Consider the following 17,453-nt stretch of genomic DNA (forward strand, 5'->3'; position numbering starts at 1 on the left):
TGCCTGGCAAGTGTTTCATTCATCAAGCCCCCAGGCCATCTAATACATCCTCTCTTCTATTAATTTTCAGAGTTTTGTCCTAGGTTTTAGTTATTACACATTAGCAAAAAAATAAAGAAAATTATTTTTATTGCATGTTTGTTTTTGTATACACGTGGGTGTATGCCTTCTACAGCACCTATGTGTGTGTAAGTCAGAGGACAACATGCAGGGGTTGGTTCTGCTTCTACTGTGTGGGTCCCAGGAATCGAACTCAGGTTGTCGGCCTCCACGGCAAGTGTTTTAGCTACTCAGACATCTTGCTAGCCCCCAAATCACTGGTTTTGTTTGTTTTAGCTACACTGAAATTGCATTGTCCCCCAACATGAACTGTTTCATTTTGCTATCTTCACAGCTCATACTGATCCAAATACCCCACTGTCTCAGGACGGCCTCCCTAACAGTTTTCAGTCTATTCGTCTTAGTGTTATTACATCGTGAGATGTTTTCCTGCGTGTCACTCAGGATGGTACTCTGAGCCAAGCAAACTGCAATCTTCAGGAGTTCAGCTGTCTCATTTACACATGACCATCCCAGCTGGGTTCCTTCACTTAGAGGGGTGGGGAGGTCATGGGACCCTCACCTGGGTATCTAGCCTAATGTTGCCCTAATCGCACGTAGCCCCGCAAGAGGCTAGGGGATATAGGCCAGCAACGACTGAGGGCATAGGGCTCCATCTATGCTGCTACAGGAAAGTCATCAGCGTTGCTAGATAAAAGCGTTTCTGGGTACTACATTTCAGGGGAGCACACCCAATAGCTAAGCGGTGCCCTGGGGGAACTTGGTGGCATTGTACCTCAGTTTGTCTTTGGAAACTCAGAGGATGGGAAGGAAATGTTTATGTGGTCCACGCCCACAGGGAAGGGATTTTATCAACACTGCAGGGCTGGAGGGATAGCTCAGTCGTTAAAGGCTAGGCTCACAACCAAAAATTATCAACACTGCATTTCCACAAGCTACTAATTCTTATGAACAGCTGTGAAATACTCTGTCAGGTATGGCCTCCAAATTTAAGGGGCCTCGGCTGGCTCCTTATCAATGGATTTCTCACTTTGGTTGGCAGTCATAATCAAAAGAAGTGACAGTGCCCAGGCGTTGATGGTGCACGCCTTTTAATCCCTACATTTGGGAGGCAGAGGCAGTAGGATCTCTGTGAGTTTGAGACCAGCCTGGTCTACAAGAGTTAGTTTTAGGGTCCAAACCTATGCAGAGAAACCCAGTCTTGAAAACCAAAACCAAAACGAAACAAAAAGAAGTGACAGCATGGATCCCTGTCACTCCCTGCCGAGTTCCTGAAGACACACAGGCAGAGGCCAGAGCCCTTCACCAGCTGAGGAGTCTGGAGATGCGGTCTCACCTCCATCCGCTGCCTTCCCTTTCTGGTCTTCACACGAGGGTTGAGGGCACTGCTCGGTGGGCTTGCTGAAGCAAGCTCTGGGAATTTGTCGTTGGTTTGGGCTGGGTTTTGGTTTTGGTATGGAGAAAACACTGTGATCAGCAGTGGCCACAGCCCAGCACAAGTGTCTCTAGACTGTCAGCGTGCCCTCTAAGACAATAGCAGCGCCACCCTTCATGTCAACTCGTCCATCAGGCCGCAGGGAAATGTCCAGTTCCCCTCCTCGGCGGGAACACTGAAAGGCTTAAAGAGAACACAGAGTGGGCCAATTGAAAGCATTTCCCTGTGATTAACCAACTATGCAGGGAAGGAGTGATTGTTACAGACCCAGGGCTCCTCCCAGGCCAGTTTCCAGAATAAGTTCCTTCACGTCCATACCCCGCCCCCATTCTCCTGCAGACCAGGGGTCCACACACAGCTGATGTGCACACACTGCCCAGCTCTTTCCTTCCTGGGCCTTTTAGTGCGCCTCTGAGAAGGCCCCATCTTCAGCCCTGAATTGAACAGAGGGCGTTTGCTTTCTCAAAACATATTACAGCAACCATATGCGCCAGGTCCACCAAAGAGTCATGGCCTCAGATTCCTAGGATCTCAGGAAGTCATTACACTCACCCAGGATAGAGAAAAGGGACTGTCCATCTCCAAGGTTACACAGCAAGCTAATTACATAGATCAAGATTTATTAAATACTCACCGTATCAGAAATATCTGTGTTTGGGGAGGCAGGGATGGAAAGGGTTGGGAGTGGTGGTGGGGGTCACTGAAGGGGAAATGTTTCAGGGATCTTTCACATGAGTGATAAGTTCTAAATATATATATATATATATATATATATATACACACACACACACACACACACACATATGATCTACTTTTCGTTTGTTTTTTGGTGTTATTTTATTTTTGAGACAGGTTGTCCTTGTGTAACCCTGGCTGTCCTGGAATTTGCTCTGTAGATGAGGCTGGCTTCCAACTCAGATATCTGACTGTCTCTGCCTCCCAAGTGCTAGGATTAAAGGTGGGCACCACCAGCAACCAGCTCAGATCCTACTATGTTTTTAAGGAGCTAATGCACATGAGAATAGATACGAGTCTAAAATGAGGCAAATAAATTCGAGCTGGGCATAGTATTGAACAATCCCAGCCCTTAGGAGCTATATGCAAATGGGAGGCTAGCCTGGTCTACATAGCAAGACACTGTCCCAAATAGTTAAGGGATGGGGCTATGACTCTTTGTTTGAGCATTTGCAAAGCCCTGAGTTCAACACCGAAGCACCCAAAAAGGAGGAGAGAGGGGGAAATATCTGCCCTACCTCGCATCTCTTTCTTCCCAAGCTGCTGGGACCAGTAACTGCTGAGAACAGTATGCGCTGATCCTGTAAAGTAAGACGTTTGAGAACAGGCAAAGGAAACAGACGTCCCTGATTGTGTTATATGATAAATCACTTAAGCAGTTTGGCTAAACCTTAGATGACCTAATCCTAATGTCAACCAGGCCACAGCATAGTACGCAGTAAGGAAAGGAAGGCGGGGTTTATGAATCCACTCTCCCAAATTGTCTATCAACTATGCTGTTTCCCCAGGATTAGACGCCAGGGATTTGCTTGCTTGTTTTTTGACTCAGGGTTCCATGTCCCTCTAGCTGACTAGAATGTTCTATGTAGCTGAGACTGGTCTTGGACTCCTGGTCCTCCTGCCTGTACTTGCTGAGTCCTGGGATTACAGATGTGTACCACCACACCTGCTTTGGACTTTATTTTGGCTCTACCATTCATTGTCAGCTCTTTCCTCTGGAGTTAGAGTTTGAGACAGTTGAGAGCTGCCTAACATGAACTCTGGGAACTGAACTCAGGTCCTCTGTGAGAGCAGTAGTCACTCTTTTTTTTTTTTTTTTTTTTTTTTTTTTTGGTGTAGACCAGGCTGTCCTCGAACTCACAGAGATCCACGTACCTCTGCCTCCCCAGTGCTGGGATTAACGGCGTGCGCCACCAATGCCCGGCTAAGCAGTATTCACTCTTAACCACTCAGTCATCACCTCTTCATGCAGCATTGTCAGCTCTTGATAGGAAATTCAAGGCCTTCATATAAATCTTTCTGTAATTTCCAAGGAACTTATCTCCTTCCTCTAGAGCATGTATGCAAATAAAGGAACTCAGACACAGGGTCAACCTTGTAGGGCTTTGTGGACAAAATGAGCATTCCTTTCAGGCAGGGTTTTGCTACTGTTTGATGTGCTGGGCAAGTTTTCTACACATTAAGCTTTCTCCTCAGTTACTTAGTTACTCCTTAGGTACTTTTGTACCCTAGAAGTAGATTAGAGACTACATATGAAAACAAAATCTAAAGTCACGCCAGTTCCTGGTGGTGTAGGCCTATAGAGTCCTACACAGGCATTCATGAAGCCTGTTTGGAGGATTTATGAGCTACATAGGGGATCTGAGGCCAGGCCAGGCTGGCTACATGAGACCTGTCTTGAAAAACAGAAAAAAAAAAAGAAGAAAGTAAAAAGTAAAAATGCTAAGACTTTATTTCTAACTGGCTGAAAGGTCTTTAGGGAGGAACAGAAGGAAGTTTTCTCTTCTCACCCACCAGACAAGCTGACTGAGCATTATGGGATGGCTAAGTATGATAGCCAACATTCTACTTTGCCCAAGATTGGCACTAAGGGCTCCATGTCTCAGGGTCCCTCAATCCCACTCTGCCCTTGCTGGTCTAAAAACCTTCACCTTCTAGAAAACAGTACACACAGAAGTGCATTGCTTGTCAGTCTTTGGGAAGCAGCTGTGTCTACACACACTGCCATGGTGTGCTGGCTAGTTTTCTGTCAGCTTGACACAAGCTAGAGTCCCTGGGAAGGAGGGAACCTCAATTGAGAAAATGCCTCCATAAGATCTGGCTGTAAGGCTTTTTCTTAATTAGTGATTGATGGGGGAGGGCCCAGCCCATTGTGGATGGTACCATCCCTGGGTTGGTGGTCCTGGGTTCTATAAGAAAGCAGGCCAAGTAAGCCATAATGAGCAAGTCAGTAAGCCGCACCCCTCCACGGCCTCTACATCAACTCCTGCCTTCAGGTCCCTGCTCAGTTTGCCTTCCTTCCTGATGTCCTTCAGGGATGGGCTACAATGTGGAAGTGTAAGTCAAATAAACCCCTTCCTCCCCAACCTCCTTTCGGTCACGGCGTTTCATCACAGCAATGGAAACCCTAGCTAAGATACGTGGGGAGAGACTCAGTGAACTTCATAGATGCTGTGGGCATTTGCCCGAGTCTTATGCAATACTTTGCTGAGCTTGTGTTCAGGCATTTTGTTTCAGAGAACTCACTGAAGTACCAGAGCCACCCGGTTCCTAGCATGTCGAGACTCTGCCCAGCCCCTTTCAGCCTTGAACTCCATTTCCCCCAGCAACCCCCTCCATCAAGCACCCCTACCCTTGGCCACATAGACCACCAATCTCAGAGAGGGTACAAGTGCAGGGTGTGACATTCCTGCCTATCTTTGATGTCACTCCTCTGCTTCCAGCGGGCACAAGGTCTGCAAGTGTTGGCTCGGGGATCTAGGTGCATTGCTAGCAAATGATGCAGGTCTATGGATGTAACTCTGGGGTGGAGCGCGTGCCTAGCAAGCAAGGAGACCCTGGGTCTAATCCCCAGTACTAGGAGAAATGGAGGAGGGGGAGGGGGAGGGAGAAGAGAAAGAGGCTAGTGAACATAGCTAGTGTTTGCTGGGCATTTACCATGTGCCAAGCACTGCATTTCCCCTGTGCATCATGTAGAGGAGGGACTGAGACTTTGAGGGGTTGTCACTGGTCACTGGTCCAGGTGATAAGAACAAGGAAGGCAGGGCTGCAGAACTTCATTTTTAAAGCATCTTTTCACAGATTTGAGTGAAAGGGTAGAGGGAGAGAAGGAAAGATGGAAGAGCAAAGGGAGCCCAAGCCACCCAGCTGCAATCCCAGCACCCAGCTGCAATCCCAGCACCCAGCTGCAATCCCAGCACACAGCTGCAATTCCAGCACCCAGCTGCAATCCCAGCACCCAGCTGCAATCCCAGCACACAGCAGCAATCCCAGCACACAGCTGCAATCCCAGCACACAGCTGCAATCCAGGCTTTGGAAGGCAGAGGCAAGAGGAGGCAGCAGGAAGTCAAAGTCATCCTCGGTTCATGCTGACTTGGAGACCAGGTTACATGAAACCCTGCTTCAGAAAACAAAATCAAAGCAGGTATCTGGCGTGTCACGTGAAAGGCTATTTGCTTTAGTTTCTTTCCTTGTCGTTGGGATAAAATATTGTGACAGAAGCAACTTCAGGGGCAAAGAGTTTATTCTGGCTCAGGGGTAAAGGCGCGGCCCTTCATGGCTTCGCAGTTGGCTGCAGGAGCTTGAAGCAGCTGCCCACATCGCAGCCACAGTCAGGAGAGAGCAGTGAACGCAGCTGCTGCTTAGCCCCTCTCCTTTTACGCCAGCCAGGGTCCCAGTCCGGGAATAAAGATAGGCTTGCCCACTTAACATATTCAAGGTAATTCCTCAGAGTTGTGTCAGAGACCCGTCTCCCAAGTGGTTTGCATTCTGTCACATGGACAACACCAAACACCACAGTGTGTAGCTATTTGTATCCCTCCCCTTCCCTAGGAAAGCCACCCCTGAGGGTAAGTCAAGAGTACCTGTTACCGGGTCTTCAGGCAAACCAACCCACGGTGCAAAGTACCGGGAGTAGAAGTCATATTGGGGTGTCTGCCCCTCAGGCTCTCCTCTGAGAGTAAGAATGAGTCCTTTCACCTTCCCTGTCTTTTCAATTTGAGGCAGAGGCTCTGTGTTCACCTTTAGGGTCTCTAGAAAGGACCTGAGCACAAACAGAACGGATCAGCAATAAGCATTTCACAGACCACCCCCTGCACAGCCCAGGGAAGAGGCTGGGCTGTGCCCAGAGGGCTCAGCAGAGGGAAGGGAGAGCCTGCCTTTGGCATCGGCCTATGGGAAAGAAAGTAGTCTCTAATCCCAGCACTCAGGAGGCAGAGGCAGGCGGATCTCTGTGAGTCTGATGATAGCCTGTTCTACAGAGCGAGTTCCAGAACAGCCAGAGCTATATAGGGAGACCCTGTCTCAAAAGAAAAGTCATGCAGCGGAGATAGCAGAGCTAGAAACCTGGGTGCTGGCATGTAAATGGTTAAACATGACATTTACCTGTTGTAAGAGTCGCTGAGTCGGACTAGGAGTTTTCGGGTATCTGGAGAGTAGCGGATATCCTGGACCAGGGTGTCACCTATGGCTGCCTGTGAAACAGATCAAAATTGCCTCAGAGGGTCAACAAGATGGTTTGATGAGAAAAGGTACTTGCTGCCAAGTTTTGTAACCTGAATTCAGTCACCCAGACCCAAATGACAGGAGAGAACACACTCCTGCAAGTTGTCCTCTGACCTCTAACCTCACACCATGGCTTGCCCAGCATGCATGACACCATAGCACCACATAAACCAGGCAAAAGGATGAGAAGTTCATGGTCAAGCTGCAAAGATAGCCCAGTTGGTAAAGTTTCTTTGGTCTGCTCTGTGTGCCCTTCTAGGCTAAACAGTCACATGTTCAGATCTCCCAGTTAAAGTCAGTCCCATCTCAGAGGACAGTCGTAAACACGTGGGGGACTTCTCAGCAGAATCCCAAATTTGTTTTTCTATTGACCTCCCTTGTTCTGATGTGGTCCCTTCCATTTTCCCCTAAGCACCTGGGGTTCTAGAACAAGACAACTGCAGTACTTATTGTCGCTGGGTGAGACATTGAGAATAAAATAAGATAGTGTGGGTAAAACACATAGCACACGGCGCCACTCACAGAGCAGGCTCTCCCATAATAATTATGGGGGTAGTGATGGCTCACACCCTATAGACCCACAAGAAGACCAGGCTACATTTCTTGTCCTCACTGGGTAGCACCCAGACTTTCTTTGCCCTCCTCCTCACTCCCATTGTCCAATATTCAAACTGATGATGGTGACAACTTTCCTTCCACCTTCTTTCTGCAGATTTCATGGGCTGGTCTTTCCTATAGAAAAATCTAACACTGGTGCAATAATAGCATGACTGTTATGGGGTCGTTACACTAGAGACCTGCCTCACAGGATGGAACTCATTTCTCATACTGTGAACCTTGTTAAGTGCCCATGGCTGGGAAGGTCGAGGGCCCTGAGAGGGGACATACTACTGTGGTTTTGGTAAATGGACGTGTGTCACACAGCGTTCTAAATATTTGTGTTTATATCTATAGGCTATTGCCATCCTCAGCCTTTGTCAGAGAATCTTAGTTTTGCAGTAAGTAGCAGTTAATGCAGAGACTCGTCACTGGTCAGAAGCTGAGATGAAGTGGCTTTTGAGCGTGTGGCCCTAACTGAGACATCTATTATTATCTATTCCCAAAGTAAGAAGAGGGTGTGGGAAGAGTGTAAAAGTCAAAGGACGGGGAAGAGCACTGCAGATGGATCTTCTAGACATGACATGGCCACTGCACTCATGAGCTCATGAGCATCACAGCAGCTATGGCTATCTGCAAAACATCAGGCTGGTCAGCATCTCATCATAGATAGGGAGGAGCGCATGAGGTCCACAGCCTCCCTGAGAGACTTTTGGCAGTTAATGGCAACTGCTGAAAGGGTATCATTTTGTCAGTGGTGTGACCACTGATAAATTGCCCAGATTCCAGTAAATAATACCCACCTCTACCCAGTGTTCATGCAAGCAACTCTGTTTAAACTCAGTGGGACACACACACACACACACAGAGAGAGAGAGAGAGAGAGAGAGAGAGAGAGAGAGAGAGAGAGAGAGAGAGAGAGAGAGAGAGAGACCCAGAATTGTGAAAAGTAGGGAAATTGTTGGGAAGAACTATTTCATTGGGGGAGGGAGAGGGAAAAGGAATGGTAGGGGGAGAAAAAAAGACCAAAATTTGTTTTATACAGGTCTGAACTTGCAAAGGAATTTTTAAAGAAAGACAATCCTCAGCTCTCCTACTTGAACTTGCATGGGCACACACCATCAAGCCTGGCTGATTTCTCCTTCCTGCTGGAATGAACGGAAATTCAAGGGGGCTGAGGATGCCTGATAACTTTCTTCACCACCTCCTACAGGCCCCCTCCCTCCCTGTCTCTCTACCCTAAACTCCCCATCTTACTCCTGTCCCTCAATGGAGGTTATCTTGCTCATAGACATAGTTAAATGTGTTGGGTGTGATGACATGAAACTGTCATCCCAGCAAGCATTTGCTAGGCAAGAGGATTGCTTGCTAGTTCAAGGGTAGCCTGGGCTGCACAGTGATTACAACTCTACGAAAGTGATCAATCTTACCAAATAAATACAATACTAACATTCTAATGTGAAATTACCTAGGCTTCCACTGCAACACCTGCACTAGTAGGAGGCCCATTTTGGAAGGATCACATCATGTCAGAACACAGTCTGGCAAGAAAGGAGTCCTGCAAGGGGAATTCCGAGTACCCATGAGAAAACTCCAAGAAAACAAGACAAGAGTCTTGTGACCTTAGCTCCTTCAGAAACATAGAATTGTTCCTGGAATGTGCTTTTGTGCCCCTCCCAACGGTAGCAGATAGGAGTGAGTTAACGTCAGAGTGTTACAACTGTCTACTGCTATCGGTTTCTGTGCCTCTATGGAAAAAAGCCAAGTGCAGCTTGTCCTTGTGAGTGTACACTTGACTCAGGTGACTCTTTCTTAACCCTCAGAGGATGAATAGTCTGATTCTCTGGAAAAAAGTTGACTATTGCATGAGACTTTACTCTACCTCAAGTTTAGGCCCCGCTCTCCCAGGTTCACACCACCCATCAGCAGTAAACAACGTGACACCAGAGCTTTCAAACACAAACACACACAATCACAGACAGGGCTCTAGCTGGATTCTTTCCACCAACCTTTATCAAGTCTTCCACTTCACGGAAGTCCTGGAAGAGGGAAAGACACACAGTCAGTGCTGGACAGGAGAGCCGCCGGCTAAACGCAGCTGGTGGATGTGATTGTGTGTGTTACAGTTAGACGCACATACAGTAAGAGCGAGCTGACCTGGGGGAAGGCTGGGTAGAGAGGAAAGTCCAGGACAATCCCGTCCTCTGCTCTTCTGGCCCTTAGTTCCCCACTCATGGTGGCAAAGGTTAGAGTGCTGTTCGTGTTCTCTGCACAGAGGAGGAATTAAGCAAGAATCAGGAAAATAAGCTTGGTACAGGGGATTCCCCTAACCCCCAATACTAGGGACTGAATATGGCACCACACAGATTCAAGGCAAGTGACCTGACACTGAGCTACAGTCCCAGCCCACTTTAAGTGTTTTTTGTTTTGTTTTTTGAGACAGGGTTTCTCTGTGTAGCCCTGGCTGTCCTGGAATTTTCTCTGTAGACCAGGCTGGCCTGGAACTCCCAGAGATCTATCTGCTTCTGCCTCCTGAGTGCTGGGATTAAAGGCATGCACCACCAACTCCCAGCCTGCTTTTTTTATTTTTTATTTTTATTTTTTGGTTTTTTGAGACAGGGTTTCTCTGTAGCTTTGGAGGCTGTCCTGGAACTCACTTTGTGGACCAGGCTGGCCTCAAACTCACAGAGATCCGCCTGCCTCTGCCTCCCGAGTGCTGGGATTAAAGGAGTGCGCCACCAACGCCCAGCCAGCCTGCTTTTTTTTTTTTTAAAAAAAAAGTATTTTCTATTTTATTTTTCAAAGCAAGATCTTAACTATGGAACCCTCACTAACCTGTAACTCCCTATGTATGCCAGGCTGGTTTTGAACTCACAAAGACTTACTTGCTTCTACCTCTAGAGTGCTGCTGGTCCATACATGGAATCCTAGTACTGGAAATATGACGGCAGGGAGACCAAGAGCACAAAATCTTCCTTAGCTACATAGAGAACCCAGGGCAAGCCTGAGACACAAATAATACCTGTCTCAGAAAAGTGTACATACGGGAGTCAGGTGTGGTGGTACACATCTTTAGTCCCAGCGTTGGGGAGGTAGAGACAAGAGGATCTCTGTTTGAGACCAGCCTGGTCTACAGAGTGAGTTCCAAGACAGCCAGGACTACCTGGCTCAGAGAAAAACAACATATATGCATAATAAAATCATACACAAAGTAAAATTCGCTTACTTATTTTGTGAAACAGCACAGCCGCAGAGGCCAGGGTGGCGTGGCCACACAGAGGAACCTCATTCACTGGTGTAAACCACCTTAGTCCAAAGCAGGAACCTTCAGAGGAAGGAAAGTCCAAGAGATACAAGTCAGACAGACACACAGGGGTGAGTCTTCAGCTTCGCAGCATCTTCTAAATCTCTCGCTGGTGTGGTTAACAGCAACTGTCATCAAAGGACAAATGCATACTAAACAGACATCCACAGGCTCCCTGGGGCTAGTCTGCAGCAGAAACAGGAGGTTCACAAACACCCTCTTAGTCCATTTGGGTTGTTGTAACAGAACCCCACTGATTGGGTGACCTGGGGAAAAGAATACCTGTAATAGACCCGATGACTTAGAGATTCAAGGTCTAGGGGCTGGCACCTGCTGAGCATCCTGTCACTTTATTAGCCCAAGGCAAGGCACAGACACACGAGGGCGCCAAACACCCATGTCCCAGAAGCCCACTCGTGAGATACCAAGCCGCCCTCACAGAGGTGACATCACTCCTTTATCTCCTATGAGGATCCACCTACCAATATGCTACCCTGGGGACCCATTTTCTGATACATGACCTTAGGTGTGGGAAACCTTCAACTTTAAGCTTAGACTTAACTTAGATGAACTAAACTGTTATCTGCCGGCAGATAACACATAAGCATCTCCTTAAACCTCCCTCCCAAGACTCGGCTTCCCCCGCCACCCAGGAATCTACGAAAAATTCGTATTTACTTTGTGTGAAGTTGTCACTTGGTTGCAGTTTCCTGATGAAAGCCGTTTCGGAGAGGTTCATTTCCCTTGCAATTTGTTGATGGGCATCTTCAGCCAGTGTCTTAATTGGGAACAAAAGGTTACGGAGACTTTGGAAACACAACTCAGACGTCCTTGCATGGCCAGCCACCCTTAGTTAACATAGCAGTTTACCCTTGACTTGTGAAATACATGCTATGTGCCGAGGAATTGGAGGCATGTTTAGGCAGACGGTTTTTCAGCTGCCCAGGCCTATAGCGTCTATGTGGAATCACAATGTACAAAGCCACAGTTGTGAAAATCCCTAAAATTGGGCCTGGTTCCTCTCTGTCAGTTTGCTATTAAGTAAACGATCTTGTGATCTTTTTAATTCACTATTTCCAAGTGCAGGGAATCAACCCTAGAGCCTCACGTATTCTGGGCAAGTATTCTATCGCTGAGCTGTGGCCACGGCCAATTTTAATTAATGGATCACTTTTTATTTGTAGATGAGCTCTAAGATGCCCAGGTGGGTCTCCAACCTGTGATTCTTCTGCCTCAGCCTCGTGAATATCAGGGATTGGGGCTGTACACCCAAGCCTGGTTTTTTGCTCTATGTTTTTCTTGAGACAGGGTCTCACTGAAGGTTCTAGCTGTCCCGGGACTCACTATGTAGCCCAGGTTATCTCCATACATATAAACTCACAGTCCTCTTCCTCAGTCTCCTAAGTGTTGAGATTTCAGGTGAGTGCCACCATCCCCACCTACCATTTTTCTCTAAATTTACATTTTTAAAAAGAAATTACATCTGTGGGAAGGGGCTGGGTATGTGTGCTTTTGAATACCACGGTGCCCTTGTGGAGGTCAGAGAAAAACATGGGGAAGTTAATTTTTTTCCCTCCCACCATGTGGGTCCTGAGGATCCAACTCTGGTCATCAGACTTGGCAGCAAGCAGATTTTCCCCCAGGAACAATTTCACTCACCATCAGCATCTTTTATTTTTTTATAAAGTTAAACCCACTAATACATACAAAATGCTTCTCCAGTGTCAACACTCAGCAGTACTTACAATGAGACCTATGCTAGTTTCTGATAAGAAAAGCGTTTTCTTTTATGCCAAGCAGTCAGTGTAACATTCTGGGGCATGCATGCCATAGCATGCATTGGAGGTCAGAAGACAACCTTTGGACTCAGTCCTCACCTTCCATCTCTACCTGGGCTCCAGGGATTTAACTCAGGTCATCAGGATTGTGCAACAAGCACCTTCATCGGCTGAGCCTTGTTTCTGACCTTTCAAGCAACTAAACGAACAAAGAAATGAAGCTCAGAATGGTGGAGCACACCTGCAGCCCTGCTACTCGGGAGGTGCAGACAGAAAGATTAGGTTACAATTTCACTGAGGTTAAGTTCAGGAGAGGAAGAGAGAACTTAGGGAACCATGCAACTTCTTATTGGCTGGTGAAAACTGTATGTTTACATCCTTCAAATCCCAAGGATATTACACGGACACATAGAGAGAGCCTAGTCATCCTCATCCATCCGAGCTCCACTGCTGCCAAATATATGCTTGTGACTGGGAGACAGGGAGCTATCCCCATGGCAGCAGAAGTGTGGCGCAACCTCAGAGGGGAGAGAGAGCGAGCACGGCTGTGGCAGTCAGAGGACAGTTTTCAGGTGAGGATCAAACACAAGGCAGCGCACTCTTCTGCCGCTGCTCTGCGCAGTCTGGGTTGCTGGCTTCCAGAAGATTCTCTGGTCTCCAGCTCCCCTATCACGGTAGGAATGATGGGAATACGGGTGTTTTCAATGTAGGTGCTGGAAATTGAGCCCTAGTGAAAGGATCTCTGCTCATCAGACGCATGCCGCTCGCACCTCCCCCCCCCCCAGCTTTCTCCTTTTCTCACCCATGAACCTGTACTGTCCTTCTAGGGTGGAGCTTGGCCCTGGAGACCTGACTGGGAAGAGGAGGGAATGAAGAAATGACAGACAGACAGACAGACAGACAGACAGACAGACAGACAGACAGACAGAGAAGCTGGGATGGGGTGGGCTATGCTCACTCCAGCGGAGGGCACCTACTGCTCAACACAGAATCTCCCCATGTTTATTATGTAGAGCACTGGGAGGAGGCCTTAGCTGGTGTCCCTGCAGAGTCTCTGTATGGGACAGTCGTAGGCTGTGACCAAACCTAGGAGGAGGAAGCTGCAGCCCCATATTCTAGACATTCTGTCAGTGTTCCCACACAGGCCAGGGGATTAGCCTCTTCCCAGGGCTTCTTTGACAATCCCCATGGCTCTGAACACTGGGTTCTTCGACCCGGCTGTGGTCATAGCAAACAATACATCCTCACCCAGGACTTTCATCCACTGTCGCCCACAGTTAGGGAGGGGCTTTCCAAACAAGAAAAGTTATCTGTAGCCTCCTTCAAGACAAGTCAAGAATGTGTCTCCAAGGCCACTCTAGAGATTGTCAAGATGGCTTCCCACTGCCCAGAAAACAATACAACAGTCACCCAGAAGACAAAGGAATATTTAACTATCCCCTTAGCCATCATCCTAATCAAAACCCTGTATATATCTAATCCAAGATCAACTAATTCATTTATTTGGAACAACTGTTAGGTCAAAGGGCTTCTTGCAGAGGGATTTCTGCTTCCACCATGTGACTCCCAGGGATTGAACTGGTCTTTGGACTTGGTGCCAAGGAACTATCCCTGCTGAGCCATCACTCCCACACAAAAGAGCTATGTATACAATGAAGATTTTGGCAAACTAACTTTTCCAGGAACTAGAGATCAACTCCTAGTTTCTCCTTAATTTCTTGCAAGTACCTTATTTTCTTGATCCTAAAGAGATTTTTAAAACTATTTTGATGATTATTTTGAGAGAGAGTGTGTGTGTTAGTTCACTTGAGTGTAGAGCCTGAGAGAGAGAGAGAGAGAGAGAGAGAGAGAGAGAGAGAGAGAGAGAGAAAGAGAGAGAGAAAGAGAGAGAGAGCCCCCACTCCCTGCTGCTGCCTCTTCAATGGGCTCCAGGTACTCTGCATGGGAATCTCTGAGGTCCTGACTGAGTCTGGGTGTAGCCATTCCTGTCATAACCTGAAAACACGACCATCACCGATATGATAGAGAACACAAGCCAAAGTAGCAAACCCTCAGGATGGTCTCACGTCCTTTCCAGAAGTCATGGGCTCCACACACATCTAGAATTTCAGGCATGGCCCTTGAGAACCGAGTACTTACATTTTCCAGGAGGCAGACAGCAGCAGGATTGCCCCTGAAAGCTGTGGCCGTGAAGGCATCTGCTATGAAAATCGGGAGTTTCATTTTCCTCACCCGCTCTGTCTGCAAGGTCTCAGCCTAGCTGGCAGCCTGCTTCCCTTCCTGTTGTTCCAAAACAAAAGCCAGAAAGTTAATGATTTACTGGTGCACACATGCACACAGTTAATACTTTCCCAGATACAAAGGCAAACAATTATTCTGGTGTAACCCCTTCTACGGACACCAATCCTCTGTTTTCAGCCTTTGCACTGAATTACCTTTGCAGGGAGGAGCTTAGTGCAGGGCAAGTGAGCACTTGCTTGGTATGCACAGAGCTGTGGTTCCATCCTAGCACTGAAGGACAGAAGGCTGCGGATCCACCTCGGTTGCTAGTATTGGCTTAGCATGCACAAAGCCCTGGATCAAATTCCCTGTGGCACTTAAACAGGACATGGAAACTGAGGCAGAAGGGACAAAAAGGTTCAAAGCCATCCTCAGTTCCCAGGCCAACCTGGAATATGTGAGACCCGTCTCAAAACAATAGGAGAGTTTATCATCATACACAGTATATGAACGTTTAAAGTCCATTAGTCCGAGAGGTAAAGAGAAAACACTGGTTTGTTTGTTTCTTGACTTTGTTTTTTGTTTTATTGTTTGTTTCATTTTTGTCTTTTGAGACTGGGTTTCTCTATGTAGCCCTGGCTGTCCTGGAACTCTGTAGGCCATACTTGCCTTCTAACTCAGACCTGCTTGCCTCTGCCTCCTGAATGCTGGGATTAAAGACATGTGCTATCACCGACTGGGTTTTCATCAGCAGGAAACAACATCAAATCACCCTCTTCTTGTTTGTTTTGCTTTGTAAAGATGGGGTCTTACTATGCAGCCTTTATGGCCTGGATCTTTTTTTTTTTTTTTTTTTTTTTTTTTTGGTTTTTTGAGACAGGGTTTCTCTGTGGCTTTGGAGGCTGTCCTGGAACTCACTTTGTAGACCAGGCTGGCCTCGAACTCACAGAGATCCGACTGCCTCTGCCTCCCGAGTGCTGGGATTAAAGGCGTGTGCCACCAATGCCCGGCCCTATGGCCTGGATCTTAAGGCTGGTCTTGAACCCAGAGATCTGCCTTTCCCTGCTTCTGGGAATAAAGTCCTGTGCCACCACACCTGACTTCCCTTTCTCCTTTTGAATTTACTTGGCTGCTAGAAGAGGCTCTGGTACACCACAAATATATACTGAACGATTTAAGTGGTACTATACTCAGCACACACCTTCACTGAACTTTAGAGTCTGGAAGATAAAAAAAGAGGCTTGGCCATTGAAGCCATCTTCCAGGATGTGTCTCCATCAGTAGCAGTGTTGTCACCGAGCCTCGGCTTGTTTATGTGAATGTTTGAAGATGTCCAGTGGGTTGCCTTCATTCTATCAGATAGCGAGAGTCAGCACAGAAAGGAACAAAGCTTCTCTAATGACACACGGTTCCCTTCTCCGCAGCTGGGATGGAGCCCAGGCCTCCCACATGACTGCTAACTGGCCTGCCACTCAGCTTGTCCACCTGTTACGTGGGGCCAGGGTCTTGCCATGTTCTCCGTGTTGGCCTTGAACTGTCTGTGCAACCCAGGCAGACCTTCAGCTTGCAATCCTCCTGCCTCAGCTTCCTGAAGAGCTGGGATTGCAGGCTTGTGTCTCCTGGCATCAGGTCTCCACAGATGTAACGGAAGCTTGTGAGCCAGGCTCAGCAGCACAGGCCTGTGATACCAGAAGACTGCAACAGGAGGACTGCCCTGAGTTCAAGGCCAGACTGGGATATCTCAGTCTCAAAGAAAAAAACATTTATAAGAAATATTATGTTTGGGGTTGGCTGATCTTCAGCCTCATTGGTTCCATCCATCAGCTCTCACTCCCTGGGAGAGGAAATACATGAACTCCAGTATCCAGAGTTACATGTGCAAGTTTTTGAAATGTCAGTTAAATGGTTTTCTGAAATAACATGTAAGTTGTGTGTGTGTGTCTGTGTGTCTGTGTGTTTGTGTGCTTGTGTGTAGGGTTAAGCTCAGACACCCAGCATATCTTTTCTAACACAGATACATCCCCTCCCCAGCCCTGAATCCCTAATGTTTTTAAGAGATGAGAAAGGCTTAAGTGGTCCCTCTGCCTCACCTTCTCCAGGACAGTCATCGACTTTGGCTGTGAATACTTATAAGGGCTGATTCTGGGAGCAGGGAGATGTCTCAACCACTGACCGCACTTACCATGCAAGTCTGGACCAGAGTTCAACCCCCCACAAGGGTTGGAGGAGAGACCGACTCCACAAAGTTGTCATCTGATGCCATCTGTTGTTCTCTGAGTTTTAGGTCCCCAGTAAGATCTGAGAATTTAATCCCAGGACTGGGGGTGTGATGCAGTTTGTAGTGTTAGCCTGGCATGCACAAGACTCTGCTTCTAGCCATAGCATCTCTTAAAACACAGAGAAAACTGAATGATAAACTGGGGCAGGAGACATAGAAACTGATTTGTCCGCAGATGGGTGTGTGAGTGTCTCTGCTCTGCTGTTTTGTGTGTCCCAGACTGTTCTTCAAGTCACAATCCTCCTGCCTCCACACAAGTCAAGGGTCTATAGGCTGGCTAGCAATTTTTGAAATGGTTGAGACTTAGCACCAGTGAATTCAGCTTTACAAAACACCCTTTGTTGAGACAGGGTTTGGAGTGGCACAGGTTAGCTGATAATTTGCCCTGTTGAAACTGGCCTTGAACTCCTGATCCTCCTGCCTCTCACTAGAGCCTAGGCAAGTACCACCACACCAGGTTTAAGATTATCTTGCCTGAGGAGGAAATCTACTCCAAATCCACCCACGTGGAGTCGACATCACAGATTTCACCAAATTCAAAG

General features: G+C 47.5%; 1 protein-coding gene across 4 annotated transcripts; it reads right to left on the reverse strand.

The window, feature by feature from the left end:
* Window positions 1-112: 112 nt before the first annotated feature.
* On the reverse strand, window positions 113-14,819 carry LOC110340984 (phenazine biosynthesis-like domain-containing protein 1). Of its 4 annotated transcripts, none has more exons than XM_040732167.1 (9): window positions 14,553-14,812; window positions 11,314-11,413; window positions 10,558-10,656; window positions 9,489-9,598; window positions 9,341-9,370; window positions 6,615-6,703; window positions 6,095-6,273; window positions 2,749-2,811; window positions 113-1,678 (listed from the first exon to the last, which is right to left on the reverse strand). In XM_040732167.1, the coding sequence occupies exons 1-9, from the start codon at window positions 14,634-14,636 to the stop codon at window positions 1,566-1,568; spliced, it is 867 nt and encodes a 288-aa protein (XP_040588101.1). In that variant the 5' UTR covers window positions 14,637-14,812; the 3' UTR covers window positions 113-1,565. The 4 variants fall into 4 exon arrangements, with proteins under 4 accessions (XP_040588101.1, XP_040588102.1, XP_040588103.1 ...); XM_040732169.1 differs by lacking the exons at window positions 113-1,678; window positions 2,749-2,811 and adding exons at window positions 5,737-5,999; window positions 12,513-12,612 and having other exon boundaries at window positions 14,553-14,819; XM_040732168.1 differs by lacking the exon at window positions 2,749-2,811 and having other exon boundaries at window positions 14,553-14,814.
* Window positions 14,820-17,453: the final 2,634 nt, after the last annotated feature.

This window comes from Mesocricetus auratus, unplaced genomic scaffold, assembly GCF_017639785.1.
Source record: "Mesocricetus auratus isolate SY011 unplaced genomic scaffold, BCM_Maur_2.0 Super-Scaffold_100027, whole genome shotgun sequence".
NCBI lineage: Eukaryota > Metazoa > Chordata > Mammalia > Rodentia > Cricetidae > Mesocricetus > Mesocricetus auratus.